Source organism: Carettochelys insculpta, chromosome 3 (assembly GCF_033958435.1).
Source record: "Carettochelys insculpta isolate YL-2023 chromosome 3, ASM3395843v1, whole genome shotgun sequence".
In the NCBI taxonomy this organism is placed as follows: Eukaryota; Metazoa; Chordata; order Testudines; family Carettochelyidae; genus Carettochelys; species Carettochelys insculpta.
In genome coordinates, this window is record NC_134139.1 from 38,602,788 (window position 1) to 38,616,908 (window position 14,121).

At 43.8% G+C, this 14,121-nt stretch overlaps 1 protein-coding gene across 1 annotated transcript in view; it reads left to right on the forward strand.

Annotated features, from left to right (window-relative positions):
- Positions 1-14,121, forward strand: part of PRKCE (protein kinase C epsilon) — a 431,830-nt gene that overhangs the window by 271,892 nt on the left and 145,817 nt on the right. Inside the window, exons 7-9 of the mRNA XM_074989640.1 lie at positions 7,274-7,416; positions 10,595-10,691; positions 13,010-13,224. Coding sequence (XP_074845741.1) covers positions 7,274-7,416; positions 10,595-10,691; positions 13,010-13,224 — 455 coding nt within the window. The remainder of the gene's footprint in view (positions 1-7,273; positions 7,417-10,594; positions 10,692-13,009; positions 13,225-14,121) is intronic.

Sequence of the window (14,121 nt, forward strand, 5' to 3'; positions counted from 1 at the left end):
CACAGAACTAACTCAAAGCTTCATGGTTGCATACCCTACTTTTGTAGTTATAAATTCCAACTTTAGTCTGGTTGTTTTGCAGTATCATGCCAAAGTCCTCTAACTGTATTACTTCAAGGCTTCTTCCACTGTCATGCTCCATCAGTACTTTGAGGAATGTCTTGGGAGTGACCACAGCTGGTTCATCTCATTCACAGATGTCATTCAGGTGTAAGCCCTTCTCTAGCACAGCCAGTTCTGCCCATCTACCACTATCCTGAATTCAGCTATCACCTGAGTTCATACCTCCTTATTAATCAGTTGACCATCAGGTGCTGGAGTCTTATGTCTCCTGTCTTCCCACATTCACACATTCCTCACTCGCACAAAGGACAGCTCCTTTCAGAGAAAGCAGTTTCTCTTACAAAAGAACAGGCAGGATTTCTTACAGACTTACAAAGTTAAAAAAAAAACAATTTTAAACAACTTCTTGCTAACTTATACTACCTAATACAGTATCTATTACATACATAGCATCTGCTGTACAAAATCTAACCATATCAAATAAAGCCTGTATAACTACCACTGTGTGTCAGGCCTACATGTGGATATCCGCGTCCACACTTGCAGGTGCAGATAGCTGTGGATATAAAGTGGATATCCATAAATTTGTAGGGTTCCAGATATGAAATTTGTTTGTACATCTGTACCTGCAAAAATAAGTCCTCGATATCTGAGTATGCACAGACATAAAGGGGATATCTATGGATTTGGAGGGCTTTAGCTATGGAACATCTATCCCACAGGGAATGTTTCTTCCTAATATGATTAGTTAGTGTTTGACATATGCAGGAGCTGAAGGTTTGCATTCTTTCAATTTTTTTTTTTGGGGGGGAGATATTTTTATTCTTGTAGGATGGAAATTTTAACTACTATTTTTTGCTTTAATATTTTTGTGAAAGCTGAACATTACCTATGTGAATTCCATGCAGAACCAAACTTAAGTCCCAAGCCAAGAAAACAAAAAAGGTTTTGTATGTCAGGCTGCACCCATGTTATGTGGAGGTTAGCCGTCTCTCTCCCATGCCGATTCTGAAAATATGGGACTCTTTGTGCCCATATCCAATTACATGAAACACAGGTATTGGACTGCACAACAGGTTCCTACCCCAGGCCCAAGATCATGCACCTGAACTGGCTGCTCTTCCTTAATCTCTTTGACAAAGACAGTTTTGTGATTTAGCAGAGAAAACGCAGCCCGCAACAGGGTCAACTCACCATCATGGCGCTTCCTTCTGGTTACGCCAGGCATTAACTCTGACTCCCTCTGGCAGGTACCTCACCTGTCATCCCTCCGCTCCACTGTCTCCACCCTCAAATTCCAGACCTGCCTTGCTCCCTGGACCACAGCGTCCTCTTCAGAATAATACCCGCTCACAGTGCCCACCACTCTCTTCTCATGTCTTTGTGGGGGTGTCAGCAGTCCCCAGTCCTCACACCTGCCACCTTAGCCAATCGCAGCCCCAAAGTCTGGCCCCTAGCCTCATGGACAAGCCACAGTCTGTATAGGCCATGTTCCTTGGTGTCAAGGTGTGCAAAAGGGGGAAGGAAGGGACTCAGGCTCTCCCTCTGCTCTGGACCCCAACTCTGGGACCCTCTGGTGGCAGCCATGTCCTGCCCTCCTTCACTCCTTTTGTCCATTCCCATTCCCTGGGCCACCATCCCATGACTCTTGCCCCTTGTAGGAAGGCTACAGCCTGGCTGATACCAAGCTGGAACCTTCATCTCTTTCTAGCACTGCTCCACCCCACATGCTTCTTCCTGGGAGTTAGTCCTCCTTCTTTGTTGGTCAGGACTCAATTCCCCTCTGCTCTCCTGAGCAGCTCCCTATGCACAGAGTTGTTCCAGCGAGCCACTTATTGATTGGCTACCTATAAGCCTTTTCCTGACTGGGTGGCACTCTGTGCAAGCTTCCTCCAGTCTTCTTTAACCCCTCCTGGCTGAAGCGGGACAGTTGCCCTGCTACATGGTCTCAAATCTCTTTGTAGCATACAGGAGGGTTTTTTTCTGCTGAAGGAGGGTGTACATTTACATTTGGTAATGAGGCAGCTGTAAGGACTAGACTCCTCTGAGACAGACTGATAGTTCTGAAAGGGGAATTAAAGTCAGTTGAGGTACTTCCAGGGTACTAGCATTTTTGCATCAATGGAGAATGAAACCATCTGTTGTGGGTTTTTCATGGACCATGGCAAGAAGCTAATGCCAAAGTCATAAGAGTTCTTATCTAATGAAATCTCAGCTCTTTTTCACATGGCAGGGACCTTATCATTTGTAAGTTGACAGTCTTAGCGTAGTACATTTAAAGTAGAATTACATTTATTACCTGATTTTCCAAAGAGCAGTAGCTCAGGATCACATATAGAAGGCATTATAGTCTGTGAATAAAATTATCTTCTGAAGTTACACTGGGTAAAAATGAAATTATCAGAGAGCTGCTAGTCCTTATGCTTCAGGGAATGAAGTGATCATGACCTGGAGTCATGAAGAAATTTTTCTCTGGCAGTTTGTGGAACAAAAAGGCCTTGTAAGATGTAAGCCTTACTCTGGAGCACTGAGTGATGGGTGGCATCAGGACTGACGTAATTATTTTCCCATTATTACTATCCCTCTGTTTCTATGACACCTTAATTCTGGTGGCAGGACATTCAGGCCCCTGTTTTCAGTTCCTCTGGGTCTTGTTGGTATTTGCCATTTCCCAGTGAGAACTGTATTATCAGTCCATCATCTCCTTTTGATTCTGTAACAATTAAACATCAATTCCTTAGGTTCTGGGTTCTTTTCCTCCTCCTCCTCCTCCTCCTCTACTACCTCCATATCACCATCATCATCATCATCATCGTGGCTGTTTCCCTTTCTAATATAATGAACAGTAAATACACATATACACCTAATGCTAAAGTATGAAGTTCAACATATAACATCTTCATTCCTTTCCTCAGGCTTTTCTTGTGAAGCTGTTTCCTGTACAAATGAACTATGACCTGTGTGAGATCTAAAATTCACATGGAACCGGAAATTCATACTTCTCAACAGGAGTGTAGTGCTTCCTGTTTTTATTTTAACTAGTGCCCACTACTGCTCACCTTTCCAGAAACGTGCCTGCTTCAGCACGCTCTGCTGGCTTCCTCCATGGAAAGCTTATTTCTGAGAAATACACATCTTAAATCTTGTTTTACACAACTTATTACTCTTCCCCCTTCTGTGTAAATAACCTTGTGTATTGCGAATGCACAGAATTCTTTGCTTTGTTTCCTTTAAGCTAGTTCAGGTCTGACAGACACACTGCTATGGCTCAGTATCAAATGTTTGACCTGCCAGCAGTGTTCTGGATCACAGGCAAGCAAGCATACTGGGATTTCTTCTGATCTAGACCTTTCTGCTCCATTCTTGCAAGTGGGGAGTGTACTGGAACTTCAAAGTTATCTTCTTTCTGGAATGCTCACAATTGCTAATAAATACAGAGAGTACATGAGGGAATCTGGATTTCTTTCTACAGGATTGCTATGCAGTGTAACTTGTATGGGACTAGATGTTAGTTAACATCTTAATGGGAAAATTGTGTTGTAAACTAGGCTTAATTCACGCCTTGTATAATTCTGTTGATGCAGGGAGGAATTTGACCAACTGAATTTTAAAATGAGAGAACTTTTTCTATCTAGTGCCAGACCCTTGTAATTTTGAAAGTTCTGTATCTTGTTCCACCAGAGGGTGCTGAAGGCTAAATTATTCAGACATGTCCCTGGGCTCCCAACAAATCCAGGCCCCTTTATTTTTAATGAAGTCCACATTTTTTACTGCCTTTTTTTTTCCTGAGTAAACAGGAAACTGCATGACTTTCCTGGTCATGCTGATGTGCTAGTTACAGAAACAGTCTCTCTTGGCAGTCACTCGACAATGTGTAGGACATCTTCATATCATCCTCCTATTCGTGAGTCCATTGATGGCTGATCAGCCCATTTCTGGAGCCGCAGATCTTATCACAGAAGAGACAGGTGTTAGTAGCTGTTGGAGGGGGCACAGGGCAGTTTTTGACTCTCTTTTCTTCTTCTCCACCTCTTCACATCTGCACTGTTGGGGGACCTCTCAAATTGTGCCACCCCCTCATGGATTTCCATTCTCCACTGGGGACGGTCCTGGACGAGGTTCTCCCAAGTGTCGACGGTGATGCTGCACTTCTTAATATGTGCCTTCAGCATGCCTTTATATCACTTCCACTGGCCCCCAAAGCTCCTCTTTCCTTCCTCCAATTCGGCAAACAGAATCTGTTTTGGTAGACATTAACCAGACCTCCAAACCACGTGATCAGTCCAACGAAGTTGTTAATGAATGATAATGGCTTCAATGCTGGTCATGTTTGATTCTTCCGGGATGCTAGTGTTCATATGCCTGTCCTCCCACAAGATGTTTAGGATTCTTCTGAGGTAGCATTGATAATATTGTTCAAGTGCCTTCAGATGAAGCTTGTTTGTTGTCCAGGTTTCATATGCATAGAGCAGCATTGGAACAACCACTGCATGGTATGCAAGGAGCTTGGTCTTGGGATAGACGTCCCAGTTCTCAATGACCCTCTGTCTCAGACAGGTGAAAGCAGAGCTTGCACAGCTGAGATGATGCTGGATTTCTTCCAAGGTATGGGAAGTGCTCCACATTTTCCAACAGTTCTCCATTGACTTCAATAGAAGGTGCATGAGATTGTCCTGTCAATGAAGTTTGATGGAGCAGCTTGGTTTTTGTGGAGTTCAGTGTGAGGCCGAAATTCTCATATGCTTCAGTGAAGACGCTTAAGATGGTCTGAAGGGCTGTGGGAGAAAGGGCAACAACCATATTTTCATCCATGTACTGGAGCTCCATGGTCGAGGTTGTGGAGGTCTTGCTTTTAACCTTCAGTCTCCTGAGATTGAAAGGCTTCCAGTTCATTCTACAGACAATCTTCACACTATGTGGAAGCTTGCCATAGCGGGAGTCAGGGCATCTTGAATAGTGGATAATTATCCAGAGCGGAAGATTGGTCTCATCTAAAAAATCAAATGAGGTACATGAATTTGTGGCTTGTTAGTGTGATGCTAGATTGTAGCAGCTGTAAGTAAAGCAAATGAAGAGATACTACCAAAAGCAGTATATTAGACAGAGGTAGGTTAAGGCCTTATTCTCTTTTCCTTGAAGTCAATGGGAACAGGATTAGACTGAGTTTAAAGCACTGAATGTTTTTTCTAGTTGAAGGTGTATCTGAGATTTGCAAGGTTATTCATTTTCTCTGTGTTTGTAAAGGCTGCTTGGTCACTGTCCTGGGGCCTGACACAGGCCCCATTCACATCTGCAGGAACAGGAGCAGTGAATTGAGGAGTAGCTCTGGTCACTGACCCATGATAAACTCAGCATGTTCTATTAGGTTTTTTTCTGGGTCTTATTAACGAGAGTAACATAATTTTCAGGCCCCCATTGTGTAAGGCACAGAAACACACTGGATGGACAACATATTGAAAAGCACCTGTTAGGCTGTGATGGTGGAAGAAGTCCTGGTAGATACGCTGAAGGGATAGTAGTGAGTGAGTAAAATTCAGGACACCATTAGGAGATTAAATGGGCCAAATTAGTCTGTCAGGCCAGTATGAATTCAGAGTACCTGTGCTGAAGGTAAAAGTAGAGGTTAGCCAAGTCATTATAACATGCCCATTCAGAGTAATTCAGTTGTGTGTATCGAGTTGAAGTTGCATGCCTAAATTACTATTTTCAATTTTCTGTGAAAATTAATATTTTACTGTTGAAATCTTAAGAAGTGGACTCATAATTTTATGAGTGTGTTAAATGCCACTGCAAGTTCACCTAAAATCTTTACATAGAATCATAGAATCACAGTCTTGGAAGAGACATCAGAAAGTCACTTAGTCCAATTCCCTGCTCAAACAGGACGAACCTCAATAGATCATCCTAGCCAAGGCTTTGTCAAGCCTGGCCTTTAAATCCTCTGTGGATGGAGATTCACCACCTCCCTAGACAACCCTTTCCAGTACTTCACCACCCTCCTAGTGAAATAGTTTTTCCTAATACTTAACTTAGACTTCAGACCATTGCTTCTTTCATCTGCCGCCAGTGAGAACATCCTAGTTCCATGCTCTTTAGAACCCCACTTCAGGTCGTAGGTGCTGGACGTAGAGGTACAGGGGTGCTGGAGCATCCTGTGACTTTAAGTAGATTCTTTTATATAGAAGATTTACAGTTTGATTCAGTGTATGTCAGCACCCCCACTATAAAAATTGTTCCAGAGCCACTTCTTCAGGTAGTTGAAGGCTGCTATTCAATCCCCTCACCTCATTCTTCTCTTCTGCAGACTAAATAAGCTCAGTTCCGTCAGTCTCACCTCGGAGATCATCTGCTCCAACCCCTTAACCATTTTCTTTGCCACTGGACTCTTAATTTGTCCACATTCTTTCTGTAGTGGGGGGAGGGCCTCCAAATTGGATGCGAGACTCCAGATGCGGACTCACCAGTGCTGAATAGAGGGGAATAATGACTTCTCTTACTTTGCTGGCAGTGCTCTTACTAATGCAGCCCAATATGCTGTTAGCCCCAACAAGGGCTCACTGTTGCTTCATATCCAGCTTCTTGTTTACTGTAATCCCCAGGTCCTTTTCAACTGTAATAAAATTATATTTTAAAAGAAAAAGCGGTCAAGTAGCACTTTAAAGACTAGCAAAATAATTTATTAGGTGAGCTTTCGTGGGACAGACCCACTTCTTCAGACCATAGCCAGACCAGAACAGACTCAATATTTAAGGCACAGAAAACCGAAAACAGTAAGCAAGGAGAACAAATCAGAAAAAGATAATCAAGGTGAGCAAATCAGAGAGTGGAGGGGTGGGAGGGAAGGTCAAGAATTAGACTGAGCCAAGTATGCACCTTGATTATCTTTTTCTGATTTGTCCTCCTTGCTTACTGTTTTTGGTTCTCTGTGCCTTAAATATTGAGTCTGTTCTGGTCTGGCTATGGTCTGAAGAAGTGGGTCTCTCCCACAAAAGCTCACCTAATAAACTATTTTGCTAGTCTTTAAAGTGCGACTTGACTGCTTTTGTTTTGATAGTGTATAGACTAGCACGGCTTCCCTTCTGTTCATATTTTAAAAGAAATGTTAAATCCTTGAAGAGCTGATTGAAATTAAACAAAAAGGGTATTTTAAATGAGTATATATTTAAAGTACTATAAAACCTTTTTCCCCCCACCACACATTTCATTGCAGTTTGCAAGATGAATGTACATAGACGCTGTGAAACAAATGTGGCACCAAACTGCGGAGTGGATGCTAGAGGAATAGCTAAAGTACTTGCAGATCTTGGAGTCACTCCAGATAAGATCACTAATAGTGGACAGCGAAGGAAAAAGGTAACCACAGATACAATCTGACATGAAAGGAGGAATAAATAAATTAATGTATATCAATGTTAGCAGCTGGATCTAAGTCCTACTCCCCTAACTCACTCCAGAAACCCATTGAAGTAAATATTCCTATTCATGTGAGTATAAGGCTAAAAGGACTCAGCTCTGGAGTTTTGGCATACGTCATCCCCGGTAACGTTTTATGGGAAACCTAATTTTGTTATAGTACAGTCTTGCAAACCTGAAGACAATTTTACAAAAGTCAAGATGGGTTTTATTTTTTTGATTGTCTCAAGGAGTTGGACTTGCTAGTAGCTGAAATGACTGCTTTGAACTTCTCTTGATGAAACATGTGGCTATATGAATATGTTTGACTAGTTGAAAACTGTCATGAGATCATTTGATATCCAGAGACTAGATTCTACCCTGTGATATTATTGTAATCATGATAAATACACTGAAACAACAACATACTCTTATGTAAAAAAAATTGGCTGCAAGCAAGGATTTCCAGAGAATTTGGGTGGAAATTAAACTGTTTCCTTGGGACAAAAGTCATGGGACATCTAAAATGCCCCCTGCATTCAACTGAGCAAATTTAGATTTATAGTGTGGCCTTGCTTAGACTGTAGTTCCAAAGCTGTCTGCATTTGCATGGCTATGGCAGCCAGCTTTCACCTTATGAAGTGGCTGAATTTACAGTCAGTTCTTGTGACATGTTAGTCCCTTGGCATTAGACATAATTTTGACTATATAGTTATCCTACAATATGAAGAAAACTTTAAAGCAAGACAAACAAAAAGTTATGAGAATATTAGAAAGCAATTTATTGAGTTACAAGTCTTAGGAAAATAAAGAGAAATTGCTGTACTGCAATAGCACAAAGTAAGTGTGCTAATATTTGCTAATGTTTGATAGCACTGACATTGATAAAAAGGTACAGCAGCTCTATTTACAAAATTGGTTCTGAAAGAGTCTGAGTGACATTTTCAGAAAAGACTAACACTTTCAGTGGGGCAAAGGTTTCTTGGGCTCCTTTAAAAATTCCATCTTTAATTTTTTTTTTGAAGAAACTTGTTGCAGCATAATTTAAAGCACTGTATGACCCCACTTGTCTTATAATGGGAGCAAGTAGAGAGCCCGGGCCAGCATTCCATTGTACTCAATGTGCAAATAGATAGGAAGAGACCAAGATCTTAGTCTATTTAGACTATGGGTTAGATGAGAACAAGGGAAAATAACATCCCCAGTATTTTGCAGCAGTCAGTAGCAGGGACAAGAATAGAACAAAGGCTGCGTCTACGCTAAGAGATGAATTTGAATTTAAGGCAGTTAGCTCAATATTACCACATGACTGTCTTCACTTTAAATATCATTAGCTCGATTTTGGAAGCCATAATATTGAGATTACAATATCGCCAAGACCTGATGTGTGTAGTGTCAAGCTCGAATTCAAAAGTTTGATTAAAGGCCAATGTGGAAGCACCACACCTTAAAATCAAATTCATTATCCTCCAGAGGTGTTCCGTTTATAGCACACAATACGCCTCAGTGCTCCACTCTGGCCACTGCTGTCCATGTGCCCTGGAATTAGGTAATAGGAACAGGATGAATTTCAAAGCAGGAGCAGCAAGCCTGTGGCTGTGGGCTCATGTTTGTGTGAAAGCCTGAGAAATGTCTTTCTTTCTTTGCAATTAGTGCTATGAGCACATCTACCTATTACAAACATCCCCTGCAGGGAGTTCATCATTCTGGCTCTACACTGTTTTGTTTTTTGTTTTTTTTCCTGTGCTGCCTGGCACCAGTCATTGGCCCACCGCACCACATGTCGTGCTTGCATGAGATGCCATGAAACTTCTTCTCAGTGGTTTACATTTGTGCACAAAACCCCTCCCTCGCTCCCTCCCTCACAGGCACCACACAGTCGGGGTCTTTCCCGTGCTCAGCCAAATCATGTGGGTAGCCCTCGACCCAATAAAAGGCTGTGCCTGCTGTTCAGTGCAGGCCATGCTGCCAGGCAGCACAATGTCCTAGCTTGTAAACATTTAGGGCTCCAACGGTGGGAAAGAATTTAAGGAGCTTACAGCCACCGAGGAGAAGTCTCCCTCAGCGACTAAGATATATGGGGGCTTGCGGCTGCCAGGGGGAAGTCTCCTTTGGTGGCTAAGCTAGTCGGGGGGACTCCCCGCTGAACACCCCCATGCCCCTAGCAAGGGACCAGTGGTGCTTACAGCCACTGGGGGGAAGTCACCCCCCCAGGCAGCTAAGATACTGAGGAGTTTGCTGCCACTGGGGAAAAGTCATCCCCCCCCCCAGCGACTAAGATACTCAGGGGAATTATTTCAGCTACTTGAACATTCCAAGCAGCTCTGCAGCCACAGACCACAGCACCCCACTGCCCCCAACTCACCAAACATATTTTCAGGAGCTTTTTTGTTGTCCATTGCAGACGTTTGCTGGTTTGATATTTCTGTTATAAAATCTTTTTGCTAACATTTCCTATCTGTCTTCATGCTTTGACCCCCTCAGAAGGATGGTGGTGGAGGGGCTAGTTGAAATTCCTGTTTCCATTATAAGTTTAATTTCCCTTACTCCTCATGACAGCTAGGAGTACCAGGGTGCGAGGAAAGTTCAATTTAGCATGTCCCCACCCCATGTGCTAAGTCAGATTCCAGCAGATCGACTGCCAGTGGCTCAATCTTCCCATAAGTGTAGACATAACTTAAGATTTCAGCACAATTCTCAGGACTGTTGTTGCCTTTACAGGGAAGAGACGTCACTGAGAAATCTGGTCTTGAAGTAAGTAAAATACTGAGCAGCTTAAACTACTACTGTCATCAGTGACACTGGCCATTGCGGACGCAGTACCTGGCAAGGCTGGAAATAATTAATTTTTATTGACGAATATGGTTTAAAATATATTTGTTTGCACTTGTTAAATTCACATGTTTCTGAACTGGAATCTCACATCGCCTTCTATCTGTGCATTTGATGACCATCTTTAAAGTGAATGAGTGAATTGTAGGCATTGGGATCTAACTTTTGACTCAGCCAGTGAGATGTTAATTTAGTGAGACTGAAGCAAGCTCAGGTCGTTCCCTTTGTGAAGTTACTTTGTTTTTGAAATTGCTTCTTTTACTCTCTTTGTATTAGAGGATCTCACAACTGAATATCATGTTCTTAGCTAATTGCAGGTGCAGAGTGTCAGCAGGCAATTCCTGGAAACACACCGTCAGAAGAAGACAGGTCGAAGTCAGCACCAACCTCTCCATGCGATCAGGGTTAGATACCTATTTGTTTCCATACCAATAAATATTGCTTTAGTGTCAGTCTCTGTGAGGAATATAGTACTGTTACACTGGATCCTGGCCGTCCTAGACAATCCAATCCACATTAAATATTGAGTGACCATATTTCCCTATGCTAAATACAGGCTATCTGGTAAAGGTACCTGTATTCTAGTGAGTTCAGTGGCAACCATTCAGCACAAATGTGCAAATTAACATCAAGTTGACTGAGTCCCTGTTAAAAAGAAATGCTGAGTAGCTTGAGTCTTTGTATTTGCCTTCTTAGCTGTAAGGGTTGCACCAGGAGATGTGACACACACACACTCTCTCTCTCTCACTCACACACACACACAGAGAGAGAGAGAGAGAGAGAGACCCCCGTACACCTTCTCACATGTGGATGGGGGTGATTGACCTGACCTGGTCCTCTCTACTCAGGGCTCTCCACCCTCCCATGCCTGGATGGGCCCTAGGGTTGACCCACCTCTCCGGGTACCTGGCATCAGATCTTCTCAAGTTTACGTATGGGGGCACACTGGTCCCGGCTTCCCCCTTCAGATTTTTGATGGGGTTCACACTGTACAGGAGGGAAGGGGTGGGAGATGCTTCTGGCTGAAGAGGGGTAGGAGTAGGGATGACCTGGCCCATGTTTTTCCAGAGATCATCTCTTGCCTCTTGCTCTCCTGTGGGTAGAGGCAGCTTTTCCCTTTTTGCCCACACAGTGTAAGGCAGGTAACACCTCCCAGTTGCTACTGGCTACCAAGATAACTCAGCTGCCTCCTGGCTACAGCACAGGCAGGAAGGGGGTTAAGCCTTAAAGATGCATTGAGCAGCAGGATCCAGGGAATTTGGCTAGAGACTTCAGCAAACCCAGCCAGAGAGGGGGCTCAGCAGGTAAGGATGCCTAGGGGACAGAGCAGCTCTGCACCTTCTGGTGGCAGGACTTTGTGGAGGGGGGGCAGCATGTGAAGAGGATGCCAAGTGCCTCTGCCTAGGGACCTGCAGGGTTGGGGTGTAAAGAGGCTGGGAATAGCTTCCTCCCCGCAACTTCTGAGCTTAGCTGAGAGGTGGAGAAACTTTCCTAGGCCCGTTCTCTGCATGGCTTTGGCACATGCAGGGCATGGCTCCTTCAGGCCAGTGCCCTAGTCCAGAGGGCTTGAGCTTTCCCTGGTGCCATCCAGCCAGAGGCAGTGGTGGGGAAGGAGCCTGCCAGCCAAGCCGTTGGTGAGCTGAAGGATCCGACCAGGGGCTGATTCTCTCCACACTGCCGGAGGGATATGAAGGAACAGTGGGGCTAAGACAGTGAATGGGCATAGCAGGGAGAGGACAGCAAGAGGAGAATGCTGTAATGGATGGGCAGCAGAGGTAACACATAACTGACCGCCTGTACTCACCAGCCACTGCAGAAAGCAGCCAGTGCTTGCAGGAGATATGGTGTGGGGGGAGCAGCCTCTTGGCTAAGAGCCAGCACACACTAGGAACTGCACTGATGAAACAGCAGGATGAGCACCAGCCCCCCACATGCAGCAGCTTGCCTGACCACTAGCCTTGAACACTCAACCATATCATCAGCCAGGGGAGCCCCCCGTCTCCAATCCCTTGACCCTCAGCACTGGTAGGTGGCAGCTAGGGAGTACATATCCAGCCAGCAGTAGGACCCACCTGTATTAATGGGGGGTCGGGGGCAGGTAAGAGATAGAAAATACAGGACACTTAGTCTATTTTGTTTTTAAAAAAAGAGGCAGGGGGAGGGTCACCTGCAGGAGTGCTTAAATACAGGACTTTCCCTTTAAAAATGGGGCATCTGGTCACCCAAAATAAACAGGGAGAGTGAGGCATAAAAAATCACCTTTGGGGATCTGGGAATCTAATGGGAAATTTGTGAATTGTTGTTTATTTGTTTGTTTGGTTTTTTAACTTTGAAAGGGCTGGATTCTTGTCTCCTTTACACCAGCGTGTTCCATTGACTTTAAAGTGAAAATCAAAGAGACTATGAACCCTGAATCTTCAGGGGGTCACTGTGTATTTCATTATTCTGGAAGCAGAACAGGTCTGTAGCACTTGAAAGTGTCAGCATTATCGAGTTATTTCAGTTGAGTGCCCTGCATCACGTTGTTTGTCTGGAATTGAAATGTAAACTTATGAATTTCATTAGCGAAGCCCTGAGGTAACTAAATAACTTTAAAAAGAGAGTCAGCAGTGTATGTCGTTTAGGGAGAAGAGGGATAGAATCACTAACAAATAGCATGGGGTTGGGTTGGGTTGGGTTGGGTTTGTGGAGAAATCAATCTGTTGTTCTCACCTTTTCACAGAAATCAAAGAGCTTGAAAATAACATTAGGAAAGCGTTGTCATTTGACAACCGAGGAGAAGAACACAGGGCAACAGCAACGTCATCAACAGACAACCAACTTAATAAACCTGGGGAAAATGGTGAAAATGGGGAAGTCAAACAAGTTCAGACCAAACGAATGGGGCTTGAAGAGTTCAGCTTCATTAAAGTATTAGGGAAAGGCAGCTTTGGCAAGGTTGGTGGCTTTCTTTGACTGGATGGGATTATTTTTGTCTCTACTGTTTGAACAGACATAGTTATTAATATTAATATTGCCTAAAACGTTCCCAGTATGAGAATTTCTTTCTTGTCATAGTTATTGGGATAATCAGCTTTCAAAATAGTAACTGTCATGAATATGTATTCTGCTGATTAGCTAGCATTACATTTCTTGGCTGTCACTTGATAACGAGTAGGACTACTATTTGTGAGTCCATTGATGGCTGATCAGTCGAATTCTGGAGCCGCAGATCTTATCACAGAAGAGACAGTTTCTAATAGGTGTTGGAGGGATGTGGGGCAGATTTTGAAGCTCTTTTCTTCTCTGCCTCTCCTCATCTGCACTGAGGCAGGACCACTCAAATTACACGACCCCCTCATGGACTACCATTCTCCACTGGGGACGGTCTTGGGCAAGGTTCTCCCAAGTGTCGACAACAATGCTTTAGTTTTTCATGTATCGGAGGGGTAGCCGTGTTAGTCTGGATCTGTAACAGCAACGAAGGGTCCTGTGGCACCTTACAGACTAACAGAAAAGTTCTGAGCATGAGCTTTCATGAGCACAGACTCACTTCATCAGATGCTGGTCTTGGAAATTTGCAGGGCTAGGTAACAGATTTCCAAGACCAGCATCTGATGAAGTGAGTCTGTGCTCACAAAAGCTCATGCTCAAAACTTTTCCGTTAGTCTGTAAGGTGCCACAGGACCCTTCGTTGCTGTTAGTTTTTCATGTGTGTCTTCAGCATGTCCTTATATCGCGTATGCTGGCCCTCATTGCTCCTCTCTCCTTCCTCCAGCTGAGAAAACAGAATCTGTTTTGGGAGGCACTGACTAGACATTCAAACCACATGACCAGTCCAACTAAGTTGTTGAT